Source organism: Polypterus senegalus, chromosome 3 (genome assembly GCF_016835505.1).
Source record: "Polypterus senegalus isolate Bchr_013 chromosome 3, ASM1683550v1, whole genome shotgun sequence".
NCBI lineage: Eukaryota > Metazoa > Chordata > Cladistia > Polypteriformes > Polypteridae > Polypterus > Polypterus senegalus.
The window spans coordinates 276,126,057-276,140,370 of record NC_053156.1 but is presented as its reverse complement, the minus strand read 5'-3'; the positions used below and the strand labels follow the sequence as shown (position 1 = coordinate 276,140,370).

Genomic DNA, 14,314 nt, shown 5'->3' with positions numbered 1-14,314 from the left:
CATAACAAACAACCGATTTATACAGGAAAATAATGACTATTAACAAGGTTGCCCAAACTTTTGCATCCCGCTGTACTACTATACTTGTATTTAAACTGTTGACTGCTTTGTTAAGTTATTTCATTGCAGTGCACAACACTTGATAGATAGAATCCCTAAACTTGATAAATGTTGGTGAGTTACAGAGGAGCCCAAATAGTGTTTGACCCTTTTGTATTGAACCATCTTCCTTTTTAATAAAGGTAGTGAGCTGTCTCGTCTTTTTAATGTCCTTATCTCCATTACAACTAACAGATATACTCTGCTTCTGAACCTATAAATCTCCCTCTGTTTGGCTATCAGAATTTTAAGCCCAATATTTAAAAAATCAACTTATTTGATATTTTTTCATACGTTAGATGAAATGTAAAGGTTTTTGGAGAGCAGTTCTCAGGCATGATAAGCTGCTTTGATTTATGTCCCGGAGACTATAAAGGCTGTGCTAGGTTTGGCCTGGTATGTCCAGTCACTATTCATAAAGAGTCCTGTCGCTATTTTTAGTTTTAGACGCGTCCTCCATCGATCACGTTTCTTCACGTGCAGAAAACATAAAGTCGCGGCAGGGGTCTTATTTATGGCGGAGTGTTTAACAATGTGCATTCAGTTGTAGGCCATTTGTCCAATACTTTACATTGGGCTATTATATTGCGATATATTGAGACGCACCCACAGGCAGCCTGAAAAAATTGCACTGCCATTGCGTCATTTACTAACAAAACACGCTGTTATCATGACCTACAACTTAACGTTAGTTGTACTTCGCAAATTTACATTTTAAATGTAAGCAATTATACTTTGTACCGACCCACTTTGAAATGTAAAGGGGTAGCATGGTTACTAAATATTCTTTTTAAAGAGTAGTAGTATTTGCATTTAAAAATACAATTCCCTACAGTACCTACTCGGGGTAGCATCGTTACTAAATTAATATACTTTTTAAAGAATAGAAGTATTTGCATTTAAAAAATACTTTAAAAATACAATTCCCTACAATATCTATTCAAGTACAGTAACGGAAGTAAACATAACTCATTACTGGTCGCCATAGAAAACAGCTGTCTGACTCGTGCACGTTACGTTTAGCGCTTACGTCAAGCCAATCAGGTTCGTCTTTAGGTTCTGCACCAATCGGAACTCTGCTCTGATCTTCCGCAGCTCCTCCAATTCCCTCCTTCTGCATGTTCAATAAATACGCTTAGGTTAATCAGTTAAAGTAAAAGCTACCATAGCGTACTAGTAATTTGGAGTTTACCAGTGACAAATATTGCGATGAGGAGTGGTCAAATAGTGGCGCTGTGTTTGGCGACTTTACTGCACACTGCATATGCGAATGGTGAGTATGTGATGCTGAGGACAACAAGTAAGAGACGATAAAGAGCGTTAAGAAAACCGACAATCCGTTAAACAGACGAGGCGCAAGCGTAGGCGTAGGCAATTTGCTTCCGGTCGTGTTATTTATCAACAATTTGTGAATAACCATTGCTTGGGTCTTTTGTACTTTCCTGGGAGATTAATGGAACACACCGCCTTCTTTTAAATCACCACTTCTGTCGGTATAAACACGTTTTGCTGTTTAGTGCTGCGGCGGTTAGAATATTTTATTACAACTTGTCATCTGGTTAGTACATTTGTCATTCCTGTGAACGATCAATTTGCAATGTTGTTTTTTTTTAATTGCCTGCTTTTTCGTGAGAGCCTCGTCTCATTCAGTAGTGCATTGATGTGCTTTTTAATTGCTCCGTACCTTAAATTCTTGTATTACCATGAAATTCATCAGTTCATTATTTTGGTTCACCAGCCCTACATAGTTACAATTAACTGCTGCATGTGTATGAATGCTACATATATTTGCTTTGTAGTGCCCCAATTGCATAGCTTTAGGCACATGTGGATAGCTCCATCAAGCAAAATAAGACTTACTAGTTTGGCATAAGCAGGCCAAAAAGTTTGTCTTCAGACTCAACATCTGTGCCAATGCAGGTGTCCATTCACCACACTGGTTCTTTTTGAAGGCTACCCTTCTCAGCCACTGATCCTGAAAAAAAAAAAGAAGCGGTCAGATATCAAAGTCGACGTGAAAAAGCAAGTCACAGCCCACCATCTGTGTGTGAACACCACTGGAGGAGATAGTGGAATTCCGGGGTAACTGGCCCAAGCCTGAGAATGGAGGTAATTATAACGTCGCTTTTGTTCAGTCAGTGGGTTTGCGAGCAGGGTGAAAAGCCACGTCTTCAGCGGATACCCACTGTCACCTAAGTAATAGTGTTATATGGTTACATCATACAGATAACTTACAATTTTGACCAAAGGGTTAATATTAAATGTCTTATCTTATTGAGAAGACAGCCATCATACACAACACCATTTTCAAGTTTGTTCCCAACACTACTATTTCTCAGAATGAATGAATCATGAGTTGAGCCAGGCTATCTCGCCAAAAAATAAAGAGATGCATTTTTACATCACAGATAATTTGTGCATTAATACAGTAGAAATGCTTTATATTTACATAAATTATTCTCTGAAGGCACCTTTATAGCAATATGCGTGCTGTCAACCACTCAGATTACATTTGAAAAACCAGACATTGATGCAAATTGTGTATGATGTTTGCCTGTTTAACCACAGTCTAAGGATATCTTGTATATCTGGGTGACAAGTGGATAATACCATCTCATACAGCTGGCATGGCTCAACTCCGTGATGACTGAGAAATAACCGATTGGTCAGCCAGGTCACTTTAAAAAGCTCCTGTGGCTAAAATCCCGAGTGTGGACAGAGCTTGCAAAAGAACAGGTAAAGCACAGTTCCTTAAAGTCTGCCTTTGTAAAGCCGGCCCCAGTTCTGCACACAGCTCCAAGAGGATCGCTCTTGGAAATCTAAATTGACTTAGAAGCCAGTCATCATCATGGGACAATAAATCAGTATTATCTCAAAATATGTGCTATCTTCTAATTCTTCTGTTTGTGATGTCTTCTAACAATGCTACAGCAGGTATGGTAGATTCTGTACACCATTATATCGATACAGATTAATTACAATCAAGTCCCTTAAATTTGTAAATAATATGCAGTTAGTTTTGGTGTATTAAATAAAGCCTGCGTCATGAATGCTAATTTAAAAAAGGGCAACCATACAGGAACCGTTGCACTGTTTTGACTCTGGGTGCTACCCAGCAGAAACGTGCATACACATGGTCTGAAGCTGCCATAAAAAATGTGTGCTGCGATGTGAGTGTGGAAACAGGTGTACACAACATTTTTGTGCATATGCACCATTTAAACATACAGCCCCTGGTGTCAAATGCAGCTTCCCGGCTACCTTTTTTTGAGGTATATCACAATCGCATAGGTTTCCTTCTTGGACCATGGACCTTCTAGCAGCCCACGTAGTGTTTTCACTCCTTCCCAAGTTTTAGTCTATTTCTAGACATAAGGCTAAGCATCTCTCCTACCTGTTGATTGTCTGACTTGCAGGTTCTTGCCAGAGAATTAAATGATTCCTTTTAATGATTTCCTGCCTAATGCTCTTCTGGATGTTGCAGCTGACATGCAGCAAGAATGCAGTAACTTGCAACCCAAAGGCTTCCACAAACTCATATACTTAGGACTTCTGCTACATTTTTCTTTTTTGTAGGTTTTCTGTGGGAGTTAGCAGTTCCTTGTCTGACCCTGGTACTGTTTTTCTGCTGACTCCTCCAATAGTCTTGCAGTGGCAGACGTGGTTCACGATAACAATGAGTCTTGTGATAATCCATTAAAAGGTGTATAGTGAATAGTGCTTAAATTGTGCACTGCAACGATTTCACCTGCAAGGCTTCTTCCTAAAACACATATCACCTGTTTCTCCAGTCCATGCACTTTAAACAGCTGCTGGGGCTTCAAGGAAAGAGCAAAATATACTGAACAAATAGCTTGACATGGAGAGTAAATAAAAAGCTAAATTTGCTGATACAGTGAAACCTCGGTTCACGAACGTCTTGGAGCACATACAAATCGGATTACGACCAAAATGTTAGCCAAACTTTTGCCTCTGTTCACGACCACACATTTGGTATACGAACAAGCCAGTTTCCCTTTTGGTTTCTGCGCCCCGATGATTTCTGCTCGTGTTCAGTCTCTCCCTGTTCAGCGAGCGAGCCAGAGAGCAAGCGCGACACACACACACACGAGAGAGAGACACATACACACACACAAACGCGAGAGAGAGAGAGAGAGAGAGACACACAAACGCGAGAGACACACAGACGCGAGACAGGCACGCACGTAGAGCACTGCAGCTAATGAGCTCAATGTGTTTGCGAAGTGCCTCTGCTACAATACCTTTCTGTCATTTTAGTTATTGCATCACTATTTGACATAACAGGAAACAGAGTTTAGATAAGTATTATAGTCTATGGATGTACAATTGTTGGAATTGCATCTAGGACTTTTGTATCGAGCAGGGTGTCATCATACAGAGGTGGAATAGAAGGTTGTAATGGTGAATCATGTAGCCCTGCAGATGTTAAAAGGAAGTGAGTTAAATACAGTGGCATGCAAAATGTCTGTTACTGTGAATAGGTAAGTGAGAAAAAGATGAACTGATCACCAGAGGGCATAAAGTTAAATTTCTTTTCAGTATTTTATACAAGATAATTGTTTTTGTTTTGTACAATTGTACAGTGAAAAAGGGAAAGGAACACCATGCAAAGGTTTGGCCATCCCAAGATATCTGAGGTCTCAGATAACTTTTTGCAAAGTCTTGGACCTTAATTAACTCTTTAGGGCTATGGCTTGTTCACAGTCATTGTTGGGAAACCCCAGGTGATACAAATGGCAAAACTGTTTAAATTCTCTGACTCCTCAAACCTTGTTCCAACAATCAGCTGACATGGATTCCTCAAAGCAGCTGCGTAGCACTTTGATAAATAAAATAATGCTTACAAAGCTGGAGAAAGCTACAAGAAGATTGCAAATGGTTTTCAGGTTGCTGTTTCCCCTGTTCATAATGTTATTAATAAATGGTGGTTAACAGGAATGGTGGAGGTTAAGTTGAGGTCTAGAAGACCCAGCAAACTTGCTGAAAGAACTGCTCGTTGGATTGCTAGAAAAGCAAATAAACCCCACAGCCCCTACAGTTTGACTGCAAAGGCCTTCAGGAAGATTCAGCAGGCACTGTTCTACTGTGCACCAACATTTGAACAAATATGACCCTTATGGTAGAGTCAGCGGAAGAAAAAAATTCAGTGCCTGAAGTTGGCAAATGAACATCAAAACATGCCTAAGTACATTTTGGAAGCAAGACCTGTGGACTGATGAGGACTAAATAGAACTTTTTGGCCACAATATGCAAAGGTGAGTTTGGAGAAAAAAAGGGTGTTGAATTCAAGAGAAAGGACACTTATCCAACTATTAAGCATGGGGTGGATCGATCAGGCTTTGGGCTCGTGTTACAGCCAGTGGCACAGGGAACATGTCATTGGTAGAGGGAAGAATGGATCCAAATAAATACGAGAAAATTCTGGGAGCCAACATCACCCCATATGTAAAAAAGTTGAAGTTCAAAAGAGGATGGGTTGGCACCCTCCTCTTGTTCTGGAGTGGAACTGCTTACCTCACCAGAGCCAGGAAGAGCTCTTTAAATTTGGTTTTAGAGTCATGAATAGTTACAATGTCTATAAAATCTAAAAGTTGTTCCTGTGTTCACTTTTGTTTTCTCCCTTTTTTTTTCATATTCATTTTACATTATTGAGAGACCGTAAATTGGCCTGGAAAGAACAGTGGATGGAAGTGTATATAAAGATACCCAATGTTAGTCTGATGTCCTGTGTAGTATTGGTTTCTTGTCTTGCACTCTTGTAAACCTTATCGTGTATGCTAAGTATAAAAGTTTAGCATTCCATCCCTGGACCGTAGTGCAGTTTCAGGTGACAGATCATATCCCAAAAACCAAGCTGGTAACTAACCATAGATAGGATGCCAGTTCATCACAGCATATTGAAGTGCACAGACACACCAACACTTATTTGTATAAGGTTAAATTGAAGTCATCAGTTGTCATTAGCATGTACATCTCAGAAATATGTAAGAAAAATCAGGTTACCTGCACAGAATAGATATTACATGCGTAAACAAATCAAATGATGCCTGAGCTAAAATTCAGATCTGGTTTCCTGGAGTTGTGAGCCAATCAATCATTCATGTAATCTCAAAGTCTAAATTGTTTCAGTTGCTTCCATTCCATAAATGAGTTGATTTCACTTATTAATCAGAGTCCCTTTCAAAATATTACCATCTGTTAACAAAGAGTTTATTTACTTACTTCTAGCAGTCATGCAGAAAATTGGTAATCTTCTTCAGTCTGCCCTTAATATCTCCACTACTTTTCATGTGATAAACCTGTCTTCTGCAGGGTGTTTCCTTAACAAACAGGTAATGGGAGTGGGATTGGGGTCAAGCATCACTGTGTGTTTGTAATTTAGCATTGTTAAAGGTAGCGCCTTTATGATCTGCTTCCATTCTAGTAATAAGTAACTTAAAACAATGTGCATAAGACAGCCTTCCCAAATTCACCATAACAATCCTTTGCACATGGTGTAGATGTAGACTCGGGCTATTTTGTAGTTGCAAGCATCCTCCCGAAGAACCTTGTATATGGCATAAAAATTCTGTTATGTTCAAACTGAGAAGAACGAACTAGACAGTTTACAATTCAAAACTGAATCTGTAGTTTAAATGAAATATCATGAGGCTAACATTGATTAACCTGACAGCAATAAGGACCCCTGAGTAAACAGCAAGCAATTGGAAAACCTGGACCCTTTGGCTTTATTTAAACAGAATCTTCTAAAACTTTTAAACTCTAAATCCCATTTTAAACACACTCTTGTGTATATTTTTAAAAGACTGCTATAGATTGATTTTAAATTCAGTATGTTTACTGGACGTGAACTTTGTTTCTTTTAGATAATTCTTTTAGAATCTCTAACAGATTGTTACAAATACTTTTTTTGTAATTTATTAGACTTGGAGTAAATACGGTGTGAGTTTACAAACACCCTGAGAAAGGCGAACACTTATTGATTATTTTTGTAATCCTTGTCAATTCAACATGAAGCGAGGCCTTTAAATTTGAGATGTGTGATGCACAGAAAAAAGCAGAGCACAGCAGGAGAGAGAAGAGCAAGGAGAGCTGAGAAGGGAACAACACATGAAAAAAAGAAACAAAAGAAATTGGCAAGAGCTCTGTAGACTGAACAACAATCTGAAACTGCTCTGCACCTAAAGCAGAAGAAAAGACTGGTAGAAAAGACTGATCTTCCTTCCATCTTTATTTTCTGCACTAGACATTAAGCCCGTTACAATATACGTAATATACGTCACTGTATTGTGTGCCTTTAATTTTCTCTCTCAGTAATACTGGTTTGTATTTCCGTAAAATGCCTGTAATTTTGAATGACAGTAATACAGTGGAACCTCGGCTCACAACCATAATTTGTTCCAAAACTCTGGTTGTAACCCGATTTGGTCGTGAACCGAAGTAATTTCCCCCCATAGGATTGTATGTAAATACAATTAATCCATTCCAGACCGTATGAACTGTATGTAAATATATATTTTTTTACGTTTTTAAGCACAAATATAGTTAATTATACCACTGAATGCACAGCGTAATAGTAAACTAAATGTAAAAACATTGAATAACACTAAGAAAACCTTGGAACAACTGAGAAAACTAAGACTGGAAGAGTTTGCGCTATAGCCTTACAACTCGCTCGCTAAAAACACCTTTTTTAATGAGTTTTAAGCACAGGGAAAAAAATGAACAGTTGAAAAATTAATAAACAACCAAGAAAAGTAACACTGCAACAATGCACGCGCGCGCCTGTGTGTGTGTCCCGTGCGTGTGTCTGTCGCGTGGGCGCCTGTGCTTGTGCGTCTGTCTCTCATGCGCCTATGTGTGTGTCTGCACAGGGAATGCACAGGAAGAGACTGAACACGTGCCGTGTGACCCCACGCATGCGCACTTCACCAGAAGACACACACACGGACACCTGGACGCACATAGGGCTTTTATTAAAGAGTATAAGTATTTTTAATAAGACTCTCTTTCAGATTCACTTCCCAAACTTTTAATGCTCTTCTGAAATAGTTTTCCTTCTTTTACTACAATCGGTTTTAATGTGTTTTGCTTCCTTTTGCTTCATATTAATATTGATTTTAAAGCTGTTTGATCGAATCAAGGTTTATCGCTAAGAGCACTTCGTGTGCATGATTGCCATATTCCCACAGGGGCTAGCAGCTGAGAAAAGACGTCTTCAATAGAACGAAGTGCAGTGATTGGGCCCTACTTTGGTGATTGGCACAAGTGTAGTTCAGGTCAGAAGACAATCGTTTGGTTTGCCTGTGCATAGCAAGTAAGCGTCTTTGCTTAAGACAGCTGTCCACTTGCAGGTAAGGCTATACATGTGGGATGCTATAAAGCAGATACCTAACATTGATTTAAACAATATAGTTAATGGTAACTATAGTGTAGGTGAACCAAACTAATAAAAATAGTAATCTCCATGATAATACTGTATATTCAAGATATAGTGACGAGCACCTGGCGTGGGTGATTGCCATATTCACACAGGGGTTGGTCTGCTTATGCTGAGCTAGTAAGTCTCTGCTTAAAGTAGCTATCTTCATGCAGATAAGACTGTACACGTGGGGCGCTATAAAACAGCTATATTAAGGCAAAATTCCATAACAAAAATACATACCCCTTAATGAAATAGGAGAATGACTGACTGACTCATTTCAGTGCAGACAAGTCTATACAGCAACATCTTATATACCATGGCGCAGAGTACTGCTAATAGTCTTATTATATGGAGCATAAAGAGACAAATCAAGGCTACAAAAATCATTAAAACTGACTGATTTTTTTTTTTTTTAAATCTTCTCATGGAGGAAACCAAGTTTAAAGGCTAAAGGTTTACCCATTTTGAAAACGTTAGACTTTAAGGGTGGTGGAAAACCAAGGAAAAATTAAACATAAAAATAAAATGCTACATTTTAGCAAAATAGCCTTTCTTTATTTAGGTGTTTTATCTCAAATGGTAATGTAAACTGCATCTTGGTAAAATTCAAAAATGTTTGAGATAACCCCATACTTTGATTTGCATGATTCATAGTTAAACGCAGTATTGGATCACAAGGTGAGTATAGATAAATAATAACATAGAACATAAAGTCCAAAGAATATAAAGCAAGAACTGGATCTATGAGGCACCATGCCAACCTATGTAAGATTTTTATTTAACAAAATAATGGGGTTAATGGCCATTAATGCAGTTTGCCTCGTAACTGACCCAAGCACAGAATAATTCACACAAAAGAAAACTGTGAATAATACTTTTTTTTTTCTTTTTCTTTTTTCAGAAGGCTTAAGTTGTGCAGAAATGTCACTTTTGGTGTGAATTTGTGGTTCGTGTAGTTATCTGACCCCTGACTAAGCAGGCAATAGTGTGTTTTACAATATAGTAAGTCACTACATCTGTAGTGTCCTTTCACCTGCTGCTTGTCTGTTCATACATTATACAATAGAAGAGTGAACATTTTATGGAAATCTGCTTAGCAGGGACACATTTTACCGAGGACACTAAAGGATATGTTGCAGGTGCTACACATTAATAAATATATTCTGAGATTTTGTAGTTAAGAAGACAGAAGTTTTGAAGTAAGGCTATTACACTCCCTGATAACGATGATGAAGAATGGCAATGTAGTGTATGTTTATTGGCACATGCAAGTATCAATTTCACATAAGGTATAAATCCATCCATTATCCAACCCGCTATGTCCTAACTACAGGGTCACGGGGGGTCTACTGGAGCCAATCCCAGCCAACACAGGGCGCAAGGCAATAACCAAACCCCGAACAGGGCGCCAGCTCACCGCAGGGCGCACACGCACACACTAGGGACAATTTAGGATTGCCAATGCACCTAACCTGCATGTCTTTGGACTGTGGGAGGAAACTGGCATACCCAGAGGAAACCCACACAGACATGAGGAGAACGTGCAAACTCCACGCAGGGAGGACCCGAGAAGCAAACCCGGGTCTCCTAATTGCGAGGCAGCAGCGCTACCACTGCGCCACCGTGCCACCCAGGCATAAATCTATAAAGCAAAATCCTCTGAACTAAGGGAATTATTTTGGTATAATGCATACTTGAATTGACCGGAACCTGTTCGCCATGCTACCACACATACCTACAGCTGTTGCCAAAAGTTTTGAGGATGACACAAATACTCGTTTTCACAAAATTTGCTGCTTCAGTGTTTTTAGATCTTTTTGTCAGATGTTTCTGTGATATACTGAAGTATAATTCCAAGCATTTCATAAGTTTCAAAGGCTTTTACTGACAATTGCATCGCGTTTATGCAAAGAGTCAATATTTTCAGTGTTGACCCTTCTTTTTCAAGACCTCTGCAATTCGCCCTGGTCTTCTGTCAGTCAACTTCAGTGCCAAATCCTGACTGATGTCAGCACATTATTGCATAATCAATGCTTGGAATTTGACAGAATTTATGGGTTTTTGTTTTTCCACCCACGTCTTGAGGATTGACCACAAATTCTCAATGAGAATGAGGAGATGAGAGTTTCCTGGCCATGGCCCCAAAATTTCGATGTTTTGTTCCCCCAGTCACTTAGTTATCACTTTTGCCTTTTTTCACAGTGCTCCATCATCCTGGAAAAGGCATTGTTTGTCAGCAAACTGTTCTTGGATTGTTGGGAGAAGTTGCTCTCAGAGGATGTGTTAGTGCCATTTTTATTCATGGCTATGTCCTTAGGCAAAATTGTGAGTGAGCCCACTCCCTTGGTTGAGAAGCATACCCCACACATGTTGGCTTGACACAGGACTAATGATAATGCTCACCTTTCCTTCTCCGGACAATCTTCATTTCAGATGCCCCAAGCAATCAGAAAAGTTGATTCATCAGAGAAAATTCCTTTACCCCAGTCCTCAGCAGTCCAATCCCTGTAGTTTTTGCAGAATATTGGTGTGCCCCAGATGTATTTCTTGGAGAGAAGTGGCTTGTTTGCTGCCCCTTTTGACACTAGGTCATTGTTCAAAAGTCTTTGCCTCACTGTGCATGCAGATGCACTCACACCTGCCTGCTTCCATTTCTGAGCAACTGACATTTCTCAGCAAGCTCTGCACTGTTGTTGTCCCGAACCCGAGCCGTCGAACATTTTGGATCCATGGCCAGGAAACACCCCAGACATTTATCTCATTGGTCAATCCTCTAGAGGCAGGTGGACAAACAAACAACCCACAAATTCTGACAAACTCCAAGCATTGATTATGCAATAATGGGTTGCCATCAGTCAGGGTTTGGCCCAGAAGTTGACTAACAGCATGCCAGGGCAAATTGCAGATGTCTTGAAAAAGAAGGGCAAACACTCCAAATATTGACTCTTTGCATAAACATAATGTAATTGTCAATAAAAGCCTTTGAAACTTATATAATGCCTGTAATTTATACTCCAGTATACCACAGAAACCTTTAACAAAAAGATCTAAAAACATAGAAGCAGCAGACTTTGTGAAAATGTAATATTTGTGTCATTCTCAAAACTTTTTGCCACAGCTATACACCCCACAAATGCCTGAGCGCATATATATTTTTAACAACACAATTGCCACAGACCTCGCTTTATAACACCATCTCTGTTTTTTAACAAATTCAAATGTCATTCTTGCTCCCATTTCAGAGGGGTTTTGGCCAGTAATGCCAATTCACTTCTCTCTTATTCACCAATTCAGTTGAAGTACTACAACTTGCCTTAAGAAGTGTCCAGAGCTGCCTTGAAAACTTTCATATTATAATCTGTGCAGTTAGCCAATAAAAGGTGTCATTTTGCTTCAATTCACATGGTACAATACCATACTGTTACTGTATGCTGTTAGTAGTGTTTATATAACAAAGTGCTTCATAGAGTGAAAACTGTGTTTCAGTATCAAATGTACAGTTGATTCTATCTTTGTGTATAATTTTCCTTATGTTCAATTTCTCCATGCAGTTAATTTATTAAAAATAGCTGAATATAAACACATTTGGTTAAATTCCACCAAGTTTCCACTGAATCTTATTTGCAATCATTAGCTTTCTGGGTAAAACGAAATCAATTGTAGCTGTGAAAAAGTAGTGTCTTTAAAAATTTGTAGTTGATTTTTTATTTTTACAGTGGCAGTAGGCATGATACTAAATTCAAAGATCTTTTATGTAATTATTATTCATGGTCGTTAGATGTTCAGAGACCCACATACTTAAGGACAGACTGTGTATATTTGATATCCTTTGTGAATTTTATCAGTTTGACTGATCAGAATAGCCCAAGGTGAACTGTAGAAAGAAGGTATATAATAAATTTTTGTTCCAAATTGTGGGGGAAAAAAAGCATTTTTCCGTTAGCATATTTTCAAATTCTTATTCCTGATTGGTATTTGGTTGGTAGTGCCATGGCATGTTTAGACCTAGCCAAATGTGTGTGTGTTTTTTTTTGTTTTTTTTAAAAGCATACTATACAGCCCTCATTAAACATAATGTGTCTTTTATTTTAGGACAATGTGGTTTTCCTGAATCTTATCCAGACATTAGTCTTCTAGAGACATTTCAGACAGAGAATGAGTTTCCTGAAGGGTATGAAGTGTTATATCAGTGCAGTCCAGGTTTCAAACAAACCAATGGAACAGCTAAGAGTATATGCGAAGATGGCAAATGGACTGCAGTACAGATGACCTGTGAGCGTAAGTACAAAGTCTGTTGTTAATGATAAATCAAAGGGCAATGGACTGTTTTACATGAGCCGCTTCTCTTTCTGAACAATAGATTCTTTTGTGAAGAAGTGAGCTGCTCAGTGTTACACAGTAATAACATAGCATTAGTTTTCTCCTGCTTGATATTTATTAATCTTACAATCTTAATTCATCTTTTCCCTTAAGCTTTGCTATGCAGTCATGTAACTGAATTGCATAATAACAAATACATTTCAGGAACGTTTATGGAAAAACACATTTTTTTGTAATAAGAATTGCAGTCAAGGTCGGTATGCAAATACAGGAGAAAGTCTACACATACTCTGGTGTGCCTTTGCTTGCTTCATTGATTTTACTTATGGTTACTATTGTATACTTTGTGTGTGGTGGTTTTTTTTTTTTTAAAAAAACTCTACCAGGTGACTAAATTAGTAAAGAGTAAATGACGGGGCTTTAGCGAGCCTGATAGTGTGTCTTCACTTCCTGGAGACAGCAATTCAAGCATAAGCTTCCCCACTGAAGTGTTTCTAAGTGTTTCTTTTCTAATGCAGGTTCTATTATATTTTGAAAAAAAAACCTGTCTTTAGTAATTACATTTATATAGTGCTTTTCTAGCTACTCAAAGTACTTTACATAGATGTACTTTACACTTGACCCACCACCAATGTGTAGCAGCCACATAGATGATGTGATAGTAGTCATTATTGCACCAGCGCACCCACCACACATTAGCAATTATTTGGTAAAGGGGTGAAAGAGGGGGCTATTTATGGACAGGGTTGAAGAGCCTTTTCCTTCAAGTTAATTGGGTTCCCAGGAGTCCATACGACCTGGATGGTTTTACTTAATTTATGCACATATATTTTATACATTTAAATTTGATTTCTCCTTCCTTGAGTTTTCTGTACTCTTTTTTTTGGGGATCATGCACTGAAGTTGCCAGTCTTTATTACATTAAAAAGAACACTGATGTTTTAGCTGCTTATAAGTCTGTTACTATATTTATTTCAAATCTTATGGTAAGAAATGAGTTTCTTTGTTGTCAAATGGCAAGAATGAAAGGCAGACTGTTCAAAGTTGCATGGCTTCTCAGGAGATTTCTGTCTGTATTTTTGCTAGAAGCTGCATTCACACTTGTGAATGTTACAATTTTATACTTTTTTCTCTTAATAGCTTTCAACTTATAGATAAACAGTTTGTTTTTTCTGTCTTCTATCAGCTTGTTTTGTAGTGTTTTGCATATATTGGAGAACTATGAGCTAAACGTTTGTAGAATCTGAAGATGGAATGTCAGGTTTTAAAAAATGAGAGGGAGTATAAGGTTTTCATGCCACTTTAAATAAGACATTCTGCCTGATGTTGTGCTTACTGACTCTCTTTAGGTCATAATGGCATGTAGTCTTATTAAAGGCATACCCTTCGTCACAGATTTTACATTTAAAAATAAGAGCGACGCTAGATTTAGAATTGGAAGCGTGGTTC

General features: G+C 38.4%; 1 protein-coding gene across 1 annotated transcript in view; it reads left to right on the top strand.

The window, feature by feature from the left end:
• Nucleotides 1-1,156: 1,156 nt before the first annotated feature.
• Nucleotides 1,157-14,314, top strand: part of LOC120526692 (sushi, von Willebrand factor type A, EGF and pentraxin domain-containing protein 1-like) — a gene marked incomplete at its 3' end in the record, with an annotated part of 85,122 nt that continues 71,964 nt past the window's right edge. The window contains exons 1-2 of the mRNA XM_039749850.1: nt 1,157-1,372; nt 12,638-12,823. Of these exons, the coding sequence (XP_039605784.1) occupies nt 1,309-1,372; nt 12,638-12,823 (250 nt within the window). The remainder of the gene's footprint in view (nt 1,373-12,637; nt 12,824-14,314) is intronic.